Source organism: Lissotriton vulgaris, chromosome 8, assembly GCF_964263255.1.
Source record: "Lissotriton vulgaris chromosome 8, aLisVul1.2, whole genome shotgun sequence".
NCBI classification, from domain to species: domain Eukaryota; kingdom Metazoa; phylum Chordata; class Amphibia; order Caudata; family Salamandridae; genus Lissotriton; species Lissotriton vulgaris.
Genome location: NC_141696.1, coordinates 1,511,733,314 through 1,511,753,061, shown reverse-complemented (window position 1 = coordinate 1,511,753,061; position 19,748 = coordinate 1,511,733,314). Strand labels below are relative to the sequence as shown.

Sequence of the window (19,748 nt, the reverse complement as noted above, 5' to 3'; positions counted from 1 at the left end):
GCGTTATACATGAGGTTGTTTCCGGATATACGTGGGTCCATAAGGTAGTTACATTTGCAGTATAATGTGAAGGCGGAACTTGGTTAGGAGAGTGTGTATAAAAAAACAGGTTGTTGCAATGAAGGGAACGCTTTTTTGAAAATCAAAGTCGGCAGTGATGGTTGGCAGGTATGTTTGTTTCACGGCATTAGGAGCAGTGTATCACAGAGTGTTTGTAGTGAGAGGAAAGGATATTGGTGAGACATGAGGAGCAGGTAGAATGGGGGAGTGGGAGGTAAAGTGAGATGTGAAGTAATGGGTGTAGTGCGAATGAAAGGAGGTGTGTGCGTGGTACAGAAAGTTTTAGAACATGATATGCGGATGTACTGTGGAAGTAGGGGGACAAGATCAAGGGAGAAGGCATCGGGAGCCGCTAATGGAATGGGTTTTGGAGAGGAGGATGTGATAATAATTTGTTTAATCTCACAGATTACTGTTGTTCTATTCAAATGTTATGACCTGGGGGCAGTCATGGGTGGCATTTTCTGTGACATGTTTTGTGGGGCTGAATACATAGAATATGAGAGAAAAGACTTATGATAAAAAGAATGTATTATATTTAGTGGTTATAGTTAATTAAAAAAGCTAGCATTCAGTATAAATTTTGCAAAACACACATGCACATGTAATGAGAGTGATTATTTGTCCATTTACAGTTACCCCTGACGAAGGGTTTGAGTCGCCCGAAATGCATTGGGTTTCAATAAAAACAACACTGCTTTGAAGTCAGCATACGTACGTTTCCATCGTGTTCTTGTACGAGGCCTGGAATGGGCACACCTTGAACATTTGAAACTAGAGAAACAGTATGGCACTATTCATGTGGATTTAAAATGAAGAAAAGAAAAAATCTGGAGTAATATTGTTTGAACACAAAGTTTAATTGGTTGAAATTAAGCATTGGTGTAATTACACTGTTTAGCTGTGCGACTGGGTTGGTGTGACAGCGTCGCACCACACTACCCGTGAAGGGGGAGACCGCATAAGCCAGACAAGCCATCAAGGAAAAAGGCTGTGCAGAACTTCCATGTTAAAAGCTGCACCTTCTGAAAGAAGACAGCCAGTGAGTGGTAGCTCAAATACCTTCTCAACACATTCCTGCAATGAGAACTGGTGCAGCTTTAGCTCGGGTAGAATTCACCTAATTGTTGGAGTTTGTTGAACTCTTCACACAAGCTTTCTATATATAGTAGAAAAAAACAAACAGTGAATTCTAACTTTGATGCCTGGAGTGAACACTATTGCATATAAGAAGATACGATTTCCAAACGTCAGTCACTCTTTCAAGGTACAACGTGAAGGTCATGAAAATATTCAAGCTGCCAAAAGTCACATTCAGCAATAAAACATGGTTTTGTCTGGGAAAACAATGGCTTAGAGGGCAAGCCAAAGTCATAAGAGAATCTTAAGAATTTAAGAGTGACTGTTCTCTGCTCCTCTGTGTCTTTATGGAAAAGACCAGGTCTTCCAAGGAAAGAGTTTGAAGCTTTGCCATCATTCTGGATGGTATAGCAACTTGAAAGGGAGCTAACCTACTTAACAGGTGAACAGACTCCAACAAAAAAATTATCTTTATTTCAAAAATGAGTCTGTTAAGAGTCTTTGTACATCCTCTAAAGGAGAAAATGTCTCCTGATCTATGAAGAGAGGCAGCATAAGCAGAGATTGTGGTGGTAGGAAGCAGCCAGGTATGTCACTAATGTTAAGGCACCATTTAAATGTGCCTACAATATGTTACGGCTATGACCTGGGGCCCAAAAGCAAATGAAGAACCATCTGCATTATACTGCCACTAGAGGAGTCTTTTTGGGCTGAATGCATGACAGTACTGACTGGGTCTGAGAAACCTAGGTTTATAAATACTATTTCTCAAGCCAAGCAATATCAGGATGTCCGTAGAGCCATCTGCTCAAGGGGTTCCAGGAACCAATGAAGCTCCAAGAATTTGTTAGTGGAGAGGCAGGATCAGGTCTTTACTTTCTAGACATTTCTGTGAAACAGGTGGGGAAATGTAGAGAGGAATTTGCTCTGACCAATTGAGATGAAGAGCATACACTAGTCAATTCTCTCTTTTACCCAAGCAAGATTCAAGTCAGAGGTGGTGGTGGGGGAACAGAACAATCTGAAGAAGCCCTCTCCTGTTTTAGCCCGACCACACAACTTGCTGATTTATATGCTATTCATGAGGAGCTAGGTATCCTCTTCTCAAGTTCTCCACTTGCATACTGCTTTTCTCCTTTAGATGAAAGGCCGAAGGAAAGATGCTGCCATGCATCATTTTGTTCCACAGCTGAACACTCAGTTGAAAAAGAGAGTGCATTTGCTCAACTTGCAAAATTACTGAAGTTTGCTTGCAAGGACTCTGACAACTTTGCCCAGCAGAAGGGAAAGAAATTACCTTAGCCCCTGAAATGCAGCTTCTAGCTTATATGGGGGTTTTATTTCCAAAAACACAGTCCCCAAGTGTTCGACCTCAGCAGGGTGCATCCCAGCGATACTGACGGGAGTCAGATATCAATTATTTGTTTGACTGAAGGCTGAAAGGACTGGCCTTAAACATTGGACTCCTGAAGACAATATGATCTAGAATATGGTTAGAAATGTTGATTTTCTTGTGCTGCAAGTCTTAGAGTTGGTCGAAATGAAGCATTCGAAGGAGTTTTAATGGTCTTGTTTTCAGCAAGCCAAGAGTCTGCATGAAGTCACGAGACCCAAGAACTTTGAAACTACCAAGGGCAAATCTGGGATTGAGCACAAGTGGGTGACTGTTTTAGTTTATTCCCCTCCTTGGCAAAGGAGAGGTTTTTCAGTGAAGTAGTGTGGCTCACTGGTTAGAGGCGGCAGACCCGAGAGCAGAGGACGGCCCGGGACCAGGGTTCGATTCCCGGCGCGGCAGGTTTCTGGACCAGGGTCAGCGGACTCGATAATTCTCTCGCCTCGGTGCCCACTCTGATCAGCGATCACACTCGGCAACTCTGGGCATTAGCTTGCCTCATCTTCACTAACGGCCCCACCAGACCGCCGGGGATGCCTGGTCTCACCCTGGAGATACCCATTAAGGGACCATCCCTCAGGGAAGCCAGGAAGGGTTTTGCAGCGGTCGAAGCGCCTTGGGACCCTACGGGTAAGTAGTGCGCTATATAAATGCCAATACATTTACATTTACATTTACATTTATACAGCAGAGTTTTCGGCAAAGACTAGCTCTGTAACATGAAGTCACTGAAAGGGCAGCAAGTCGCACATCAACTGAATATTCTAGCAGCGAATAATAAATTATTAGTCAGTTGTCAAAAATCAGGGTACTAGTCTTTGCTTGAACTTTGAGGAGTCTGTGTACAAGCCCATAGAGGCGCCTTCCAGGCACAGTACACAGGTGGTGGTTGTGTCTTCTCCAAGACCTAAGAACAAGTCCTAGTACCTGGAGCAGCTCTAGTCTGTGTTCCAGGAGAAGGATCTGAGCTGAGGGACAAGAGCTACTATCTGAAGATTAGGATCAACAAGCAGTCCTGCTAACTAAAAGCCTTGGAGGAAGGCGTGAGAAAATGAGACGCATAGGGAGTCACTTGGATTCTGCAACCCAGCTGGCAAGAACCAACTAATAACCTGAACAAAAGCACATGAGGCAAGAAGCCACAGACGACTGTAGGGATTTGTAGAATATACAGTGCCCAACATCTCCTGCACTAAGAGGACTATTGGAGTTGTATTCCTTTACACTAGAGCCGAGAAGAACTAGAAGGCTTCCCCTTTCCTCATGAGGTAGCTCATGCATGCTGCTCAGGTTCTCTCTGTTGTCTCAAAACTGGCTGGTGAGTATTTCTTTTTTTAACTGCTTGAAATGATCTAATAGGAAGATCAGTTTAAAACAGAGAACTGGTGCCGGAGGAAACAGGGTAACCAGACAGATGAGCAGAGCTTCTTCAATTTACAAGACTGACTAGGGATTTAGAAGGGTTAGAAACTAAACCCAGATGCAGTGTCAAAAGACAATTGAACACTTAAATTTATAGTGCTATAAATTACATAAGTACAAATCATGAAAGAGTGCTCAGAATAAGCCCTTATGGCATACATTTTCTGAAAGGTCCAGTGACACAAATCTAAAGTGACTCGTCTCATATATGTATATACAAGGTTAGTGCAAGCATATGGAAAAAACAACCCAGAAGTGAAAATAGAAAAAAAAAAGATTGAATAGTTTTCCACCCAACAACGTATGTGACTATGGTGATAAAACTTGAGTTAGGTTCTATTGTAAACATATGATCATAACGGTGGAAACTCACGCATTCAGCCTCCATTTGAGGGAAGCTGAAGAACAACCGACTAAAGTGCTTGACATTTGTGGCTGAAAGTAACCCATAAAAATAAATGTGCCAGAGTTCCCAAAAACATATCCGTGTGTATCTGGGGTACCTTTGCTATAGACCACAAATCTAAAATTTAAACTGTTAGGATGTGGACACCCAAAGCCATTAACATGGCCAACCCTCATGAGTGCAAGAGGAGACCTCGAGTCCAACCATGGCGAAAAGACAACGTGCACGGCACTAGTTCAGACTGCAGGCTGAAATATATTGGAAAGACGCTTCCTTTGAGACATAGGTTAGTTGCCTACAACAATGTTCAAACCACGGGACAGGCTACCTAAGCAACAACGGTCCTGGAAGGTAAACTATCCACCCACTGGAAGCCACATTTCACAAAAAGGACACCAGTAGGTGTCAAAACATGTGACATAAAAAGTGACCTTATGCCGGAGATGGTAGGAGAGACCGAATCAACTCAGAATCTAGAGCCAAGACGTACATATGAGTGGGCTCTTGGTGGAGGCAGGATTTTAATTGGAAACAGTTTGCATCACAGCGGCTAAAGGGAAAACCACAGGTGTGAGTGCCCTAGTTTTTCTGGACCTTTTTGACCGCAGTCAACAGGAGGTGGTAAGGAACCCCACTGGAGATCGGCAGTAATGATGGAACAAAACAATAGTGACTAATGGACAAGAAGGTCAAAGCCAGACAGAAAAATCAATGCTCAATATCCTGGCATCGAGGACAGGTCTCACTTCGCTGTGGTGTAATAAAGGGTTACGTAGACAAGAGATGCCAATCCTCCAGTCTGTCCTCTGAAGTTCAAATTTTACAAGCGAGATGCTGCCTAAGCACATACAGCACGGGTTAGACAATTCCAAGAAAAACGAAGTCACATTTGTACGTAGGAAAAGGGAGCTGGGGCAGGACTGTGCAGCGGGCCTGCAAGGAGTTTCATCCTCCTTACTAATGCATTCTCACTGATTCCATCAGGAGGAGCGACCCCATACTAATAATTCTCACTGATTTCATCAGGGGGAGTGCCCCAATACTAATAATTTTCACTGAATCCATAAAGAGCAGCGCCCTAATATTAATACTTCTGATTACATCGCGAGGCGCCCAAATATTAATTCTCACAGATTCCTTCAAGAGCGGTGCCCTAATATTAAGAATTCTCACCGATTCCCATCAAGAGCAGCGCCTTAATAATTCATCACAATGTTTATAGTTCCTTGGCCTTTGGGTACGTTTTCCTACAGTTTGATATTTTGTGCAAGAATCTAGCAAGCTATTGTTCATTACGAAGTGCTATAAAGGGAATAAATAAGTTACAGTCTATTGGATTACTTGAGAAAGCATTAATGGAGCAGACCATGCTGTCTGCAAGGATAGTTAACTGTCTGCAGCATGTTTTGATGGAGCCAGGGTTAGATTGGGTGTTGGATGTGCAAAATACGCGAGGCATCTAAAGAGGACACTAGTGGACCAGGGCTGCCCGTACTCCAATCGACTACCCTACCTGTCTCCATCTCACTCTCAGATGTTCTTTTTCATTCCTACTTTCATCCTTTGTCACTGTTTTCCCTTATTTCGCTTCCTCATCCGTTCTCCATCTTTTTTTTCCTCCTGTACAGGGATAAAGCCCGATGATGAAAAAGAAGTCCTGGGTGCCAAAAATTAATGTCGGCCTCCTAACTGCAGCTGCACTGGAACAAATTTGGCATTGAACTAGGGCATGGTGCATGTCATTAAAGGTCTTCAGTTTACTCTGGACAAGGATGAACAATTGAAGGACTTGCTCTCATCCCCTCGTTATGAGTCGGTTAGCATGGAAACTTTAGAGTGCATTTAGATTGCCTAATCGTTTGTAACTGAGGCAAGTACGAAAGGGAGCACTTTCTGTCTAAATCCCACTACGTTTGAGGAATCCAACATGCTGAAGGGAAATGACAGCCAATAAAAAGCAGTCAATGAGTGACAGACAACGATGGACTTGCACAGAAAGAGGAGCCAAAGGGAGGCACTCACCTGCACACTTAGGGTTGGGACATTTACTGGCGAGCTTCAGATAATGTACGAGGTTATCCGGAACGTCACAGGGGGCATAGGGAATGTTCCGGCTCTTGATGGTGCGTCCCGCCAGCTCAAGAAGGCTTGGTGGGGCATAGACGAGGTCTCTAACAAAGCGCACAACAAGCGGGTTCCCACGAAGACTTAGCTCCTGCAATTGCACTAGGCTGAGGATCTCCCGGGGCAAATAGGTGAGTAAGTTATTGTGCAGACTTAGCGAACGCAGTGAATGCACCCTGAAAAAATATAAAAAGGTAAGAAAAAGTCAATCAAATTAAAAAAAACAAATACCCAAGTACAAAAGCAAAACAGTCACAGAAAATATCACGGTGCATTAGCAGATTATATTCATGCAGAGAACATATTTATGTGGTCTTTGCTACAGAAATATTGCATGTTTAAAGAACTAAAACAGAAGGGAGAAAGACCTTAAGATACAAAGATGCTCACCTGACTCTGGCTGCAAGAGTAAACATCATGTTAGGTCATCAAAGGGTTTCCATGGTAATAATCCTTGGCAGCAGCCACTCCTACTTTAAGTGAACTCCCCTCCATTGCATTTCAGAAAAGGACAGGGGGGAGTACAATATGCATGTGTGCCCACTTTTTGCACTCCAGACGCACTATGGTATTAAAGAATGGGCCGTAGACACTTGTGCGGATTATACGGATACATATGTGCCAGTGCTATCTTGAGAGGGTTCTCTCATTTAATGGGGGGGGAGTGGTCAAATCCAAATGCAGGAATCACTGACTCTTTGGCCGTGCTATATAATGGTTGGGGGTGCACAGGCAAACTTTCCCCTGAGGCACCCCATTTTTAGGCTGAAAAGGGGTCCCATGGTCACTTGCTGCACCAACTGCAGAGGGATCTCTCTCCCCTCTTCAAAGTGCTGGACGGTAGCCACCTGCACTCTGGATCAGAGCACCTTTGAAGCAGCTGCTCTGTATTTTAATGAATGTGCTGCGCAAGTTCACGGATGCCCTGGGGGCAGCGCATTCATTGTAAAAGGGAGCACTGTCCCTGTTTGCGCCCAATGCACCTGTTTAAACTAAAAAAAGGCAGTCTTGGCGGATTCCAATTAGGCCTGCTGGGACTGTTATCCTTTCATTTCCTAATAACAAAACGACTGTCTATATTGAAGACTCCCTGCCTTTAATGCAGTCCTCTTTTTCTTTCCATGCCAAATGAAGGCAGGGTAGCAAGAAAGTTTTCATTACAGTTCTTCCTTTAAGTCATAGTAATGAAAGTAAGATTATAATGAAAGCTTTCTTTTGCAGCACAAAACCTGTATAGTAAAATCCATCTCCAGAGGCATTTCCAAAGGAGGGACCAACAGTCCGCCCCTTCTTGAGAGGATAGCTACCTGAAATGCTAATTACGCCTCGACAAGTAGAACCTCCCCATACACTACAACCCACCCAGCGCTGCTCCGCGACAAGTATTTTACAGTGTTTCTTTTCTGCACTGTACCTCCTCTTATTTATGCGAAAAACAAAAGAGAGCGAGGATGTAGGGGTACCTCCCGATCCCTTGGGTAAAGTTACAAAAACAATGTGGATGACCCTGTTATAGTGTGAATCTATCAATCACTAAATGTGGTAAGTCCAAGGACCCATTAGGTGTATTTAAAAGACTCCTCACACACCAACCTGGTTGGTGTCATGCTTCATCATTGGGGTCCCAACCGGGCAGCCTAATGCCGCCCGGTTGTGCTACGATGCCGGATTACAACGGAGCGGGTGTGGTGTGAATGTGTGATGTGAGTGTTAAAATACCTCTGAGAATCCTTGCCAAATAAATGTATTAGTGGCGGCTCAGGGTATGGTTAAAGGGCTATGTGATGCTACTAACAAGAAATAATGATCTGTAGTTGTCTAGGTGATGTGGTCTACCTGCTTCAGCCCATTAAAAAATTGAGGTGGGCTTTCTTCAGGAACTCGAGTTAATAACCTGAGTGGGAAAGTGAAGGCCACGTGAAAGGGTGAAGTACCAATACACGCGCCAAGATGTGTGGAGTGACTGAGTGTCGGTATACTTACTGAAACCGTTAGAAAACTATGGAGATAAAATTAGGGCAGCTAATGAGGGCATGGGCGGGTCTCTTCAGGTATACCAATTCGGTTCCTTGAGGATTCCCGCTGTGCAACCTACTGGGGTCTCCCGATGTCAAGGCCGGGACATCGGGAAACCCCAGTAGGTTGCACAGCAGGAATCCTCACGGAACCAAATTGGTATACCGGAAGAGACCCCTCCGATGTCTTGATTAGCTGCACTAATTTTATTTTTTGAACGGTGTCAGTAAGTATACAGACACCCAGTCCTCCTCTTCTTTAGCCTGGAGACACTGCTCCCCGAATAGCACTGAACTGGCCGCCGCCACGGTTAGAAAGGAATAGTGGCCATCATCTTGCACTCCTTTTAATCTGTGGAAGGATACATCTCCGCTGATTTTGGATATTTTGGCAGAGGCTTCGCTGCCACACACGGCTCAAAAATAGAGGCAGCCAATTCATAGTTTTATGGGCATGACTGGCGCAACTAGACCCAAGTCTCGAGGTCCATTATGGAGAGGAGAAATGCTTTTGTTGTGTAACTAGCCCCCAGTCCTACTGCCTCAAATCTAGAAACTATAGGGACCTACTTTGGTGGTGGCGTCACTGTGCTGCCCCAGTCTGGGAACAGGAGTCGCCAGGTGACCATGTTCTTTTCTGGAGTGTGTTTATCACTGGAAGTGGATGTTCGCAGCGACCACCCATGTACACCCCACTGCAATATACTTTGCGAGTAGGCTTCTTAGGTCAATTGAGTAGGGAGTACAGAGGAGAACTAATATGGTAGCAAACTTCTTTGGCGCAAGACACACCTGTTGCAAGTCAGTCTTCCTTGGAGCACATTTGTAACACCCATCAGCGGCTCTTTGCTTAGTAAGTCAGCCTACCGCTGGGTAGCATCAGTCCTGTGTGCACTTCTGCCTTTGTTTCTTGTTCCTTTTCACTCTGTATCACTTCATGGCAAGCTGCTCAGCTGCCTTCTGGGCAACTACTAGATCAAGGGCAAATTTCTCTATGCGGTTTGTTCCACAAGGATTTAGATATGTCCTATAAGGAGCACTGAAGTCTGCAACCCTTCAATAACATAGGCACTCAGTCACTGTAAAGGAACTGCTGTCTGCCCAAAACAACCAGAAGACGCTACCAACTGTAAGGCCTCTCAAGGCCCAGTCTACATAATACGTTTTCAATGCCATCTTTAGAAGGATGGAAGGCTGTGCTGGCCTTTCCAGAACTTAAACCAGTGACCAGCAGATCACCCAGATGGCGGTGGTTTTCATTCAACTCCTTGAACAAACATCTAGCTTTTATATTTTGTTTGTGTGTTTTGTGATAGACGTGGCAAGAAACACTCAATAATAAACAAGATAGAGTGACTGTGTGCCTGCCCACTTCAATCTAAAATATTCCAAAAATGGTCATCTAAAATGTAATTTTTGGAGTCTAATGTCAACCAGATTTTCCTATCTTTTGTACATTTGATGGACAAACGCTCATTTAATATTCTAACACTCTGATTTCGCGAGTTAATATTTGTCGAAAAACTAGCAAACTGCTTTAGACATGGTTTTACTAAGATATTGTAAAGTTCGATACGTACAGCGGCTTGCTATAGTTATTCACTGCTGCAGCCCCCTTTGTGAGATTTAATGAAAAAGGCTGCTCAGATCTAGTCAGCTGTCCTCCATAACTTGGGGCGATACTGAAGATTACTCTTTACAATCAGGAGCTTTAAAAACAGCATGCACGAGCGTCCTGATTAAGTGATAGAAGGAGGCGGTCACTTACTGTGCCAACTGTGGTGGTACGCTCTGAATCTTGTTATCACACAGGACCAGGTAGCTGAGATGAGCCAGATTCGCCAGCTCTGGTGGGATGGAGGAGATGAAATTACCGCCAAGGTACAGAAATTCCAAGCTGTAAGAGCAGAGAAAAGGAGTTAATGTTCACATGAACCCATGCTTGGATTTTATCAAAAAAGTAATTACCAGAAATTGCATAATTCTTGGAAGGTTCAGTAGTGGTTATAAAACTTGTGATCATGTTTGGACTTTGTGTTGCGTCATTCTTGTCGGCAGACATTTCTCCACCTGCACTGCAGGGACTAATTAAACAGTGCTCCTGTTTTAGGTGGTGAAATGCCAGTCTGCAGTATGGAGGGTAGCGGGGCCACTGGGGATGTGGTCCACATTGTGGGATGTGGGTGAATTGGAGTACCCTTCCATTTTTTTTTTTTTATTAAATCACAGAGGGGCAAACTTCGGCATCAGTCGGTGTTAGCCTTGTGTTGAAATGTCTGCAAATCCTTGAAATCCACTTGCAACCCCAATTATACAGGTGCAGCACCAGAAGCAGCGGGAAAGTAGACTGCGAATAACAAGAAAAGTATTTGATATGTGGCCTTCAGGTGTCATACTGCATAAAACTGTACACTATCCCAGCCCGGGTGGGCCTGGTGCACACAGGGACAGCACAACATGCCACAGAAATAGAACACAAAAAAACAATAACAATACACTGCTCCTGGTACAGGTGTGAATTCACGTCTACACCAAGTCCAACAGTACCGCCATCAAAGTCAGACCAACGATCTGAAACCACTGTTCTAGGGGCAAACTGACTGTTCCACTTCATATATGTATGGTGTGCAAAGAATTTGTTGCGGGGTGACCCATGTGCTTTCACACCTGTGGCTGTGATACAGTGCAGGGGAAAAAGAGTTCCCTCATTTGCAATGGGACGCCTCCGTGAAAATGAGGAGGTGACCCCTTGGTTTTCACTGATACAAAGTGTGCACCAGCAATCACAGCATGCACAGCATTGGTCTTCAAACTTCTTAATGCTGCGCCTCGCGTGTAAAAAGAAAAAAAAACATAGGCCTCCCCTTCTAAGTTTTTACAATTACTCTGTTTATTTGGCAATGTAAAAATGCATGTAAACATATTTAAATATTCCAGTTGAGTTCTGTTACCCCTTTTACACAGTCCTAGTCAGGATATAAATGACAAAATATGGAAGAGCCCAAAATGCCCGTGGCACCGGGCGGCACCAGCGCTAAATGGAGCTCTGGATCCGACACCTCGTGTCCATCGGTTGGCGATGTCCACCAGAGACCAATGCGGGCCCGATCCCCACCGTGTGTTCAAGATTTCCATACAGTAGGTTTACAGACAATGACTCAATGAAACGCACTGACAGGCCGCGGTTATCCCCGGCCCTACGGTGGCCAGTCCGGATGTAAACAAGCCGTGCACGATAAAAGCCGCTCCTGGGACGGGCACAGACTGTGCAAAGGGCACCCGTCCACGCCAGGCAGGCGGGCGGGGGCGCCGACGAGCACCGCTGCTGATGAAATCCGAGCGGTTCTTGCCTGGTGCTCCGAGGAGAAGCTCCTATGTGACCCAGAGCTGCGAGCCCAGCAGGCAGGATCTGGAGCCGCACCCGTGAGAATGCACCCTAGGTGGGACGGGGGGGGGGGCCGTCCTGGCCGGACCACAGACTACCTACAGAACCCCCTTGGTCCTAGAGACATCTCAAGGCATGGGACAAGTGGGCCCTGGCCCGGGGCCCTGATAGAGCCAGCTCTGTTCTGCAGTCTCTTGCTTTGATAACCATACATCATTTTAAAACCGATTTCAAATATCGTTTTCCTTGAATTTATTTTTAATTTGGGTGATGTGTTAGAGTCTATTACAGACATTTTGCAGTCAAATGTATGTTTTCCAACACCATGCAACATCCATCAAAAAAGCTTTTTAGATCAAAATGGACCTCACACATGAGAAATGGGATGGAGGGGGGGGGGGGGGGGGGGAGAAGGTCACAAACATTTGTAATAATATTTGTGAGCTCCTGTTGAATTATAATATTGAAAACATGCGTCACTATCCCTGCATATTAGGTGCAAACCCATTTAGAATTTGGACCAGTGCGCCAGCGCATTGTCACTGGCCTGCCCAAAGAGGGCATGAAAAAGCTGAAGTTAAATCAAATATAAAGCTGTTCTAAACAGGGGCCACAAAACATGTTTAACCCAGGGCACAAAACATCCTGCTAGACTCGGCGGTCCCCGAAAACAAGCGCCAAAATCAGCTGCCCCAATGGCAACGCAGCGGGGAGCAGGCAAGAGGCTGCCATACCGGTCACACACTCAAGAGTTAAAGGCCTCACCCGTCTGCGAGGCACGGCAAAGCTTCAGTAGAAGACTGACTTTTGTCTGCGTCCGTCAATGGTTAAACAATTGGTAGGAACCTCTGGGGAGGCCACTGTAAATCTTACATCATCAAGTTAGACTCTACAAATACCTGCCAGGGAGCTCAAATTAGGTGTTCCGCCTTTAATATACGTTTAATCGATACACTGACAAGAAGGATTAGCAATGTCTTAACAGTTAAACAGTTTAAACAGTCCACGTACACACGTATACTCAAACACACCATCTCTGGCATTAAGGTACTGCACAATAAAAACCATAACAAATACAAATTATAATCACTAATTATAAATGAAATCAGAGTGAACATGTTAAGAAAAGTGTACATTCAAACTGATATTCCCACCTATTGGTTTACAGTGCTTAGAAACAGTGAGTGTGTCAGTTAACGCTTTGTAGACAAAGCATGCTAATTTCAAAATTGCTAAATGTTAGAGAACACAGGATGGTGCAGCTCTTGGCCCCCCTGGACAAACACACTGAATTTTTTTAGGAACAGGTAAAAAGCCCCGACTACCAAATGGCGGGCCGACACCAAAGATGGGGAGAGTCGTGAGAACTGACGACAATCACTCCTTGTTGCCCAGAGTCCTCATCTCAAGGGCTTGCACTCTTGGTGTAAATTCTAGGGTCAGTGGCTTAAACCAATCCCACGCTACGTGGAATATGTCTTTCCAATCACCAGCCTCACGCTGGAGGACTTCGGCCTTGTATTTGCTTTGCTATTGGATGTTGCCTAGTATCCCTTCCACACCTCAGATCCTAATTCCTCTGTAATCCAATTCTAGATCTATGATGACCTCTCCAGTGTAAACAATGGATCTAGAGACGACATCTCTTCCTTTAATGTTCTTAAAGGATTGAAGATAGATGTACCACTTGTGGTCTGCCAGAGAACTCCCAAACCCATAGTCAAGGTTGCTGACACAAATGTGAAACATTGTATTTTGAGCTTTCTAGGGCAGGATACATGGACTGCTGGTCACGGTCTTCCATGTTAAAACATGCAGACTGCCAAGCTTCTCTTGCAGAATTCTGCCCACGTTTAATAAGAACAGTACAATACACAACACAAGCGATCACTGGATGAAAGACCTGCAGTGTGGAGGCTGGAGCATGAACTTGTGAAAAAAGCCTTCAGGATGCACACAAAGATGTGCTATCCTGGGTATATTCTAAGGGCCACAAGAGAACCTCCAGGTGGCATCTGTCAGGGAACAGCACTGTGTCCCTCTTCCCAACAAGCGTGGTTGGATTAGGAGCGATCTTTTCTGTATTCAACTCCTCAGTGCCCGTCTCTCCAAACCTCGTGCTATTTCTCTGCATCACTTCCATTCATGCAGTGGGATTGCTTACTCTGAATGCAGTAGTACTGCCAGGAAGCAGCGTCCAGTGGTCCAGCTCCCATATACCTTACAGAACCCAGCCGCCCCACTTCTGCTTTACTCTCTCAGATCTTCCCACACTTTCGGTGAACATAGGCTTAGTAAAACTGAGCACTCTACATATTAATGCCAGGGATTTGCAAAGAACCCATCAGCATAAACAGAATGCATACGAATTATATATTTTAACGCAGCACAAATAAGTCTTATCCTTTATAGCTGTAGCACACGATGCGCCTCCACTCTGTCCCTTAGTAAGACCCGGAGTTAATAGACAGTTTCCACTGGTCATAACGCCTAAAGTCATTCTCCTTGTCAAAGAACTAATGTTCAAGCCATATAGATGCAACACGTTCTGTTTATGTTAAACCGAACTATGTACATGAAAGGTTAGCCAAACCTTTGATACGTATTTGTAGAGACCTTTTCTAGGATCATAATATCGGCCGATTTCACCCACGCTCTCACCAAAATAGCCTCTTTTGCTAAAGCAATGCTACAATGTAAATGCATGTCTCTGTGACAAAATAAATGATTAAATATAGAATTATAGATGCGTAATGTTACCGATACCAAGGCCAAATCTGTGCAGAACAAGAGTCATACACGTTCTCTTGATTTGTGCCAGTTTTTAGCAAAAGCACAATTATGTACTAGATAGTGATCAAAATAGATTAGACTAGATTTAAGTTGAGTAGGGGGTGTTTTGCCATCTTTCACAAACTACTGTTCTGTTTAGTGAATAATGAAATGTCTTATTCTTTATTTTCGTATTGCACCTGAAGCGATTTAATATTTATATAACTGTACATTTTTTTTAGGTGAGCTTTAGAGTTCTGTTTAGTGATAATGATCCGACTAACAACGACAGACTGATATTTGGATTGTTGAACTGGAAGTTGGTTTTAACATCATTTTAAAAAAAAAACAATTTTTATTATTTTCTGATCAGTTACAAACACCATTGCATCCGCCTTCATTTACCTCCCCCCACCTCCCCCATGTTCTTGTTCCATCCCTTGTATATTACATAATTCAATGGATTATCTTGTAACCTCCTACTTGTCTTACTTGAACCCCACCCACTTCCACCCCCTCCCCTCCTCCCCCAGTGTGTCGCCCTGTGAATATCCATTTCAAACTTCTTACTGCGATTACACTACAGCGTGGTTAATCCTATCGTGTGTCTGCTAGTATTTACCATTTCTATTAGCCTTGTCCTAGTCTTCTACCTGGTGAGTGTTCGCTAGTGCTTGCACCATCATTTCCCAGGCCCGTGCTGTTTCAAAGTCCTTTTCTTTTTTTGTACGTTTCACTTGTGTGAATCTGAGCGTACTGTCGCTGCTGGCCCACTTCTGCAGCTCTGCCTTCCACATTCCGATAAAGGGGCCCTCTTTTGCTTTCCAGCGCCTCGTTATTTCCCTTTTAGCTAACAGCAGCCCCAGGTCCACAAACTTACTATTCAGCTTTGTTTTGGATGTGTGGGGGAACCAGTGTAATATATGCAAGTTGCCATGTCATATGTTAAACTCCTTTCTGTTACCTCATTCAATAAGTTTCCCACTTCCTTCCAATAATCTCCTATCTTTGGGCACTCTCACAGCATGTGTTTTAACTCCACTTCTGCCCTCCTACATCTGGGGCACTCTGCGTCTTCCACATTAAAATACTTCTTAATCTTTCCAGGCGTCAGGTATGCTCTGTGCAATATAAAGAAATGCACTAACTGGAATCGCGCATTCTTCGTGCCCTTCTAAGCTCTAAGCACTATGTGTTCCCAAGCCGTTTCCGGTATCGGTTTCCCAATTCCCTCTTCACCCTCAAACCCTCTAGGGGCGCCAAATCTTCATGTAACATTCTCTAGTATAAACACGTGACCGCCTTAAAAGTTCCCGCCGCCATTACCACGTATTGACATGCCTTCGTCACTTTGGGTTCTTTTGTTCCTTCTCACCACTGCAGTCGTATGGCATGCGCCACCGCCGCGTGCAATAAAAAGCCTCCCCTGGGAAGGTCATACCTGTCCTGCAAGGCCCCGTATGGCAACAGTTCCCCGTCCTCATACAAATCCCCGATCATCTGTATTACAGCGTGCTCCCATTCCATCAATGGCGTCCAGTCACTCCTGTGTGGCAACGCCGTAAGTATCCCCAACAGTATTTCTGGCGCATAAGGACATAGCACTCCGCTTTGTGCTGGCTGCGATTCCAGCACAATCGTAGTGTCTTCTCCTCCTGTGTAAGGTCGGCCAGGTCTAATTTCTGCTGTAAGATTATATAGAAAAGAAAAAAAATAAATAAACAGGAGAGAAGCGCCAATACTGATACTACAACTCATATCTCAATGTCTTCCAAATAAAGAATTCTATTCAAGACTGGGAAATGCTATTTAATAGCTATTTATTAACCAAATTAGGTTGCTAGATATATTGGATGAACCTCAGTACATCATTAATGAATTAGTACAAATAATGAGAAAGGACACAAAACAGGATAAAATCACAATCAAACCATCATATAGTCGCTAATCATACATATCAGTCATCCCACTACCATTCACACATTCATGCACACCGGCTTCACACAACCTGGGAAATTCAATGAACCAGTGTGGGAAGCGATAGATCTGCTAGACATTTACCAAAAACATTCAATAATAAATTTTTAGCAAGACAATGCACAAATAACAAATGAGTTAAATCAATTATTTGACAAGGTTTTTTGCAAGGATAAGCATATAATGGAAAGATCCTAGTTTCATGCAATTAAACATAAGGATAACATTAGCAGATCATGAATACGCCTACACGTTTCGAATCCCCCCCAATCTTAGGGATTCTCTTCGGGGCCAAATGATTCTGAAAAAAAGGAAACAGAAACCTGTGTAAAAATCTTATGGACACGGGACACCGGAGAGCACTACAACACCTCAAAGACACCCAGCTTACCACAACGTGTGGATCCGGAGGAACAAGTTTCTGGCAGGGGAGCCCTGCAGTCATTTTAAACAATCAAGGGGGAAAAAGAACAAGAGAGAGAAGGAAAATAACAAACGATAAATAAAAAAGGTTCTCAAGGGCAGCTCTTCTAAGAATCCTAATAGCTAGCCTGTGAACTTTACCTCGCCAGGGAGAGGACGTGTCCTTGGTGGAAGGGTCACTGCCGAGGGACCTGGGGGGCAGGGCACATTATTAGTATGTGGCGTGTGTGGGAAAAGGAAAGAAAAGTAGCGTAATTGGAACAGTCTCCCACCATCTTACTGGCAGGTCCCGGGGCCGCGGGTAGCAGTGAAGGGGTTCTTTCAAAGATTGGCACAGATCCAAAAAATGAGAGTTTTGTGTCCCCGCTGAAAATAAAGCAATGCGGCGGATTTAGAAACTAAATCGTGGTGAGTGTATAACTAGAACGAGAGCGCCGATCCAAAGCGGGACTCACCAAGGCAATTCAATTGTCGGATGCCATCTGGAGTCAGTCAGCGGTCGGGATGGCACTAATTACCCACGCATGCGCAGGAGAGGTATGCCTGCGTATCGTGGAGGCTCCGATTTAACGAGGAGCAAAGTGCAGAGTGGCGCTGATTACCCAAGCATGCACAGGACGGGTGTTCTAGTTATACACTCACCACGATTTAGTTTCTAAATCCGCCGCATTGCTTTATTTTCAGCGGGGACACAAAACTCATTTTTTGGATCTGTGCCAATCTTTGAAAGAACCCCTTCACTGCTACCCGCGGCCCCGGGACCTGCCGGTAAGATGGTGGGAGACGTTCCAATTAAGCTAGTTTTCATTCCTTTTCCCACACACGCCACATACTAATAATGTGCCCTGCCCGGGGGGCGGAGCGAGCCAGCGTCGATGGCGGACGTGTGAGCTTTCGGCTCCTCGCCTAAGCCCCTAAAATATCCTGATAAACTATCCTATCGCATGCCGGCGTAGCTGTGTTCGGTGCCTGGTGACCCCTGGTACCCCCAGACCCGATTGAGCGGTCCGGAGCGGCCGTTGGTAGCGGAGAAAACCAGGAGACGTCCCGCGAAGGAGAGAGATAGCGGACCAGGCCTGAAGCCGCGGCCTGCCTTGCGGAGCAGACCGCACGACGTCACCCGACGTGCGGCCCCAAACACTGGAGGAGCCGGGGCGAGCGGTGCTGAACTCGGCGCGCTGCCGCCAGGACACACGGGAGAGCCCCGCCGCACCACCCTAGAGCCAACGCCACGACACCCCCTCTCAGCCACACTTCAACGGAGAGGGCGAGCACGGTGCCGACTGAACTCGGGCTGCGGTACCTTGGGAGGCACGCCTTGGTTCGTCTGGGAGCACGCGCTCAGCGACATTACAGCTAGAAGGACACCGTCGCTGGCAAACCCGGTGGGGTTGGCATAACATCCGCGAACTGCGGGGGCCTACACAAGAAGCTTACCGGAGGGGACGCTCTCGACATAGCCGCCATTTTGGCCCACATGCTCCTCCAACGCTGGTGTGGAAGCCGGGAGTGGTGAAGGGGTGAGCGAAGCACCACTCTCGCGGCCCTGTATAAACTGCGACGAGGCGTTTCTCAGCGGCAGAGCCCCCCCTTCAACTGGGAGGCCGTCATGGGGAAAAACGATGCAACGCAGGCCAAACTCTCGTTTGAACGCCGGAGGACGAAGGGGACGGAGCCACCAGCACCAGAGGCCTCCCCGAAAGGGGCAGCGGCGACAACGGCACCTGCAGACCTTCGGGACTTGCTGGCGGCGATGGAGAAGGGCATCCAGAACAGCATCGAGGCTGTGGGAGCCAAGATAGACGCTTTGTCGGATCGCATGGACCGCATGGCGGAGCGAGTAGACAAACACGCGAAGCGCCTAGATATGGCGGAAAGGCGCCTCACGGAGGCCGAGGAGGCGCAGACTGAGTGGGACAAAGACCGTCGGCAATTCGGCAGGCTGCTCCAAGTGATCCGTGACAAGGCCGAGGACTTAGAAGCGCGCTCCCGCAGATCGAACATTCGTATAACGGGAGTAGCGGAATCGACTCGGACTGGTAAGATGGAGCTATATGTGGAGAACATGCTGAAAGTGCTGCTTGGGGAGGAGGCCTTCTCCCCAATGTTTATCGTGGAGAGAGCGCATCGCACTCTGGGCCCTCAACCCCAACCTGGCGCGCCTCCCCGACCCATCATAGCAAAGCTCCTGAACTACAGGGACAGGGACACTGCCTTGCGGCTGGCTAGGGAAAAAGGCCAGCTCCAGATGGAAGGCATGAACATATCGCTGTACCCCGACTTCACGGCCAAAGTGCAAGAGGAGCGCCGTCAGTTCGTACCGCATAAGAAACAGCTCCGCGAGCTGGGACTTGACTACGCGATGCTTTACCCGGCCAAGCTGAGGATTAACACTGGAGGGAAATCGTACTTCTTCACAGACCCTAAGGAACTGCAGAAGTCGCTGAAAACGTGGGCCAGGGAACGTAAGGAACATCAACAGCAGCACGGAGAGGACTCGGGGGCAGCATCGAACTTGGAGGAACAGGACTGAAGCGGTGCACCCAGTATGTATTGCTCCCCACTGCGGATAGTGCCGTCGGACATGCCGCCACAAGGAAACTGCGCGATCCCATAAGGTGAGCTGTCCACCGGAACCATTTTGGAACACTAGATGTGAGACGGGAGTAGTGTCCACACTGCGAAGCAACC

At 45.9% G+C, this 19,748-nt stretch overlaps 1 protein-coding gene across 1 annotated transcript in view; it reads right to left on the bottom strand.

Moving 5' to 3' along the window:
* LRRC58 (leucine rich repeat containing 58) overlaps positions 1-19,748 on the bottom strand; it is a 50,764-nt gene that overhangs the window by 13,692 nt on the left and 17,324 nt on the right. The window contains exons 2-3 of the mRNA XM_086935630.1: positions 10,269-10,397; positions 6,384-6,661 (exon numbers count right to left, since the gene is read on the bottom strand). Of these exons, the coding sequence (XP_086791756.1) occupies positions 6,384-6,661; positions 10,269-10,397 (407 nt within the window). The remainder of the gene's footprint in view (positions 1-6,383; positions 6,662-10,268; positions 10,398-19,748) is intronic.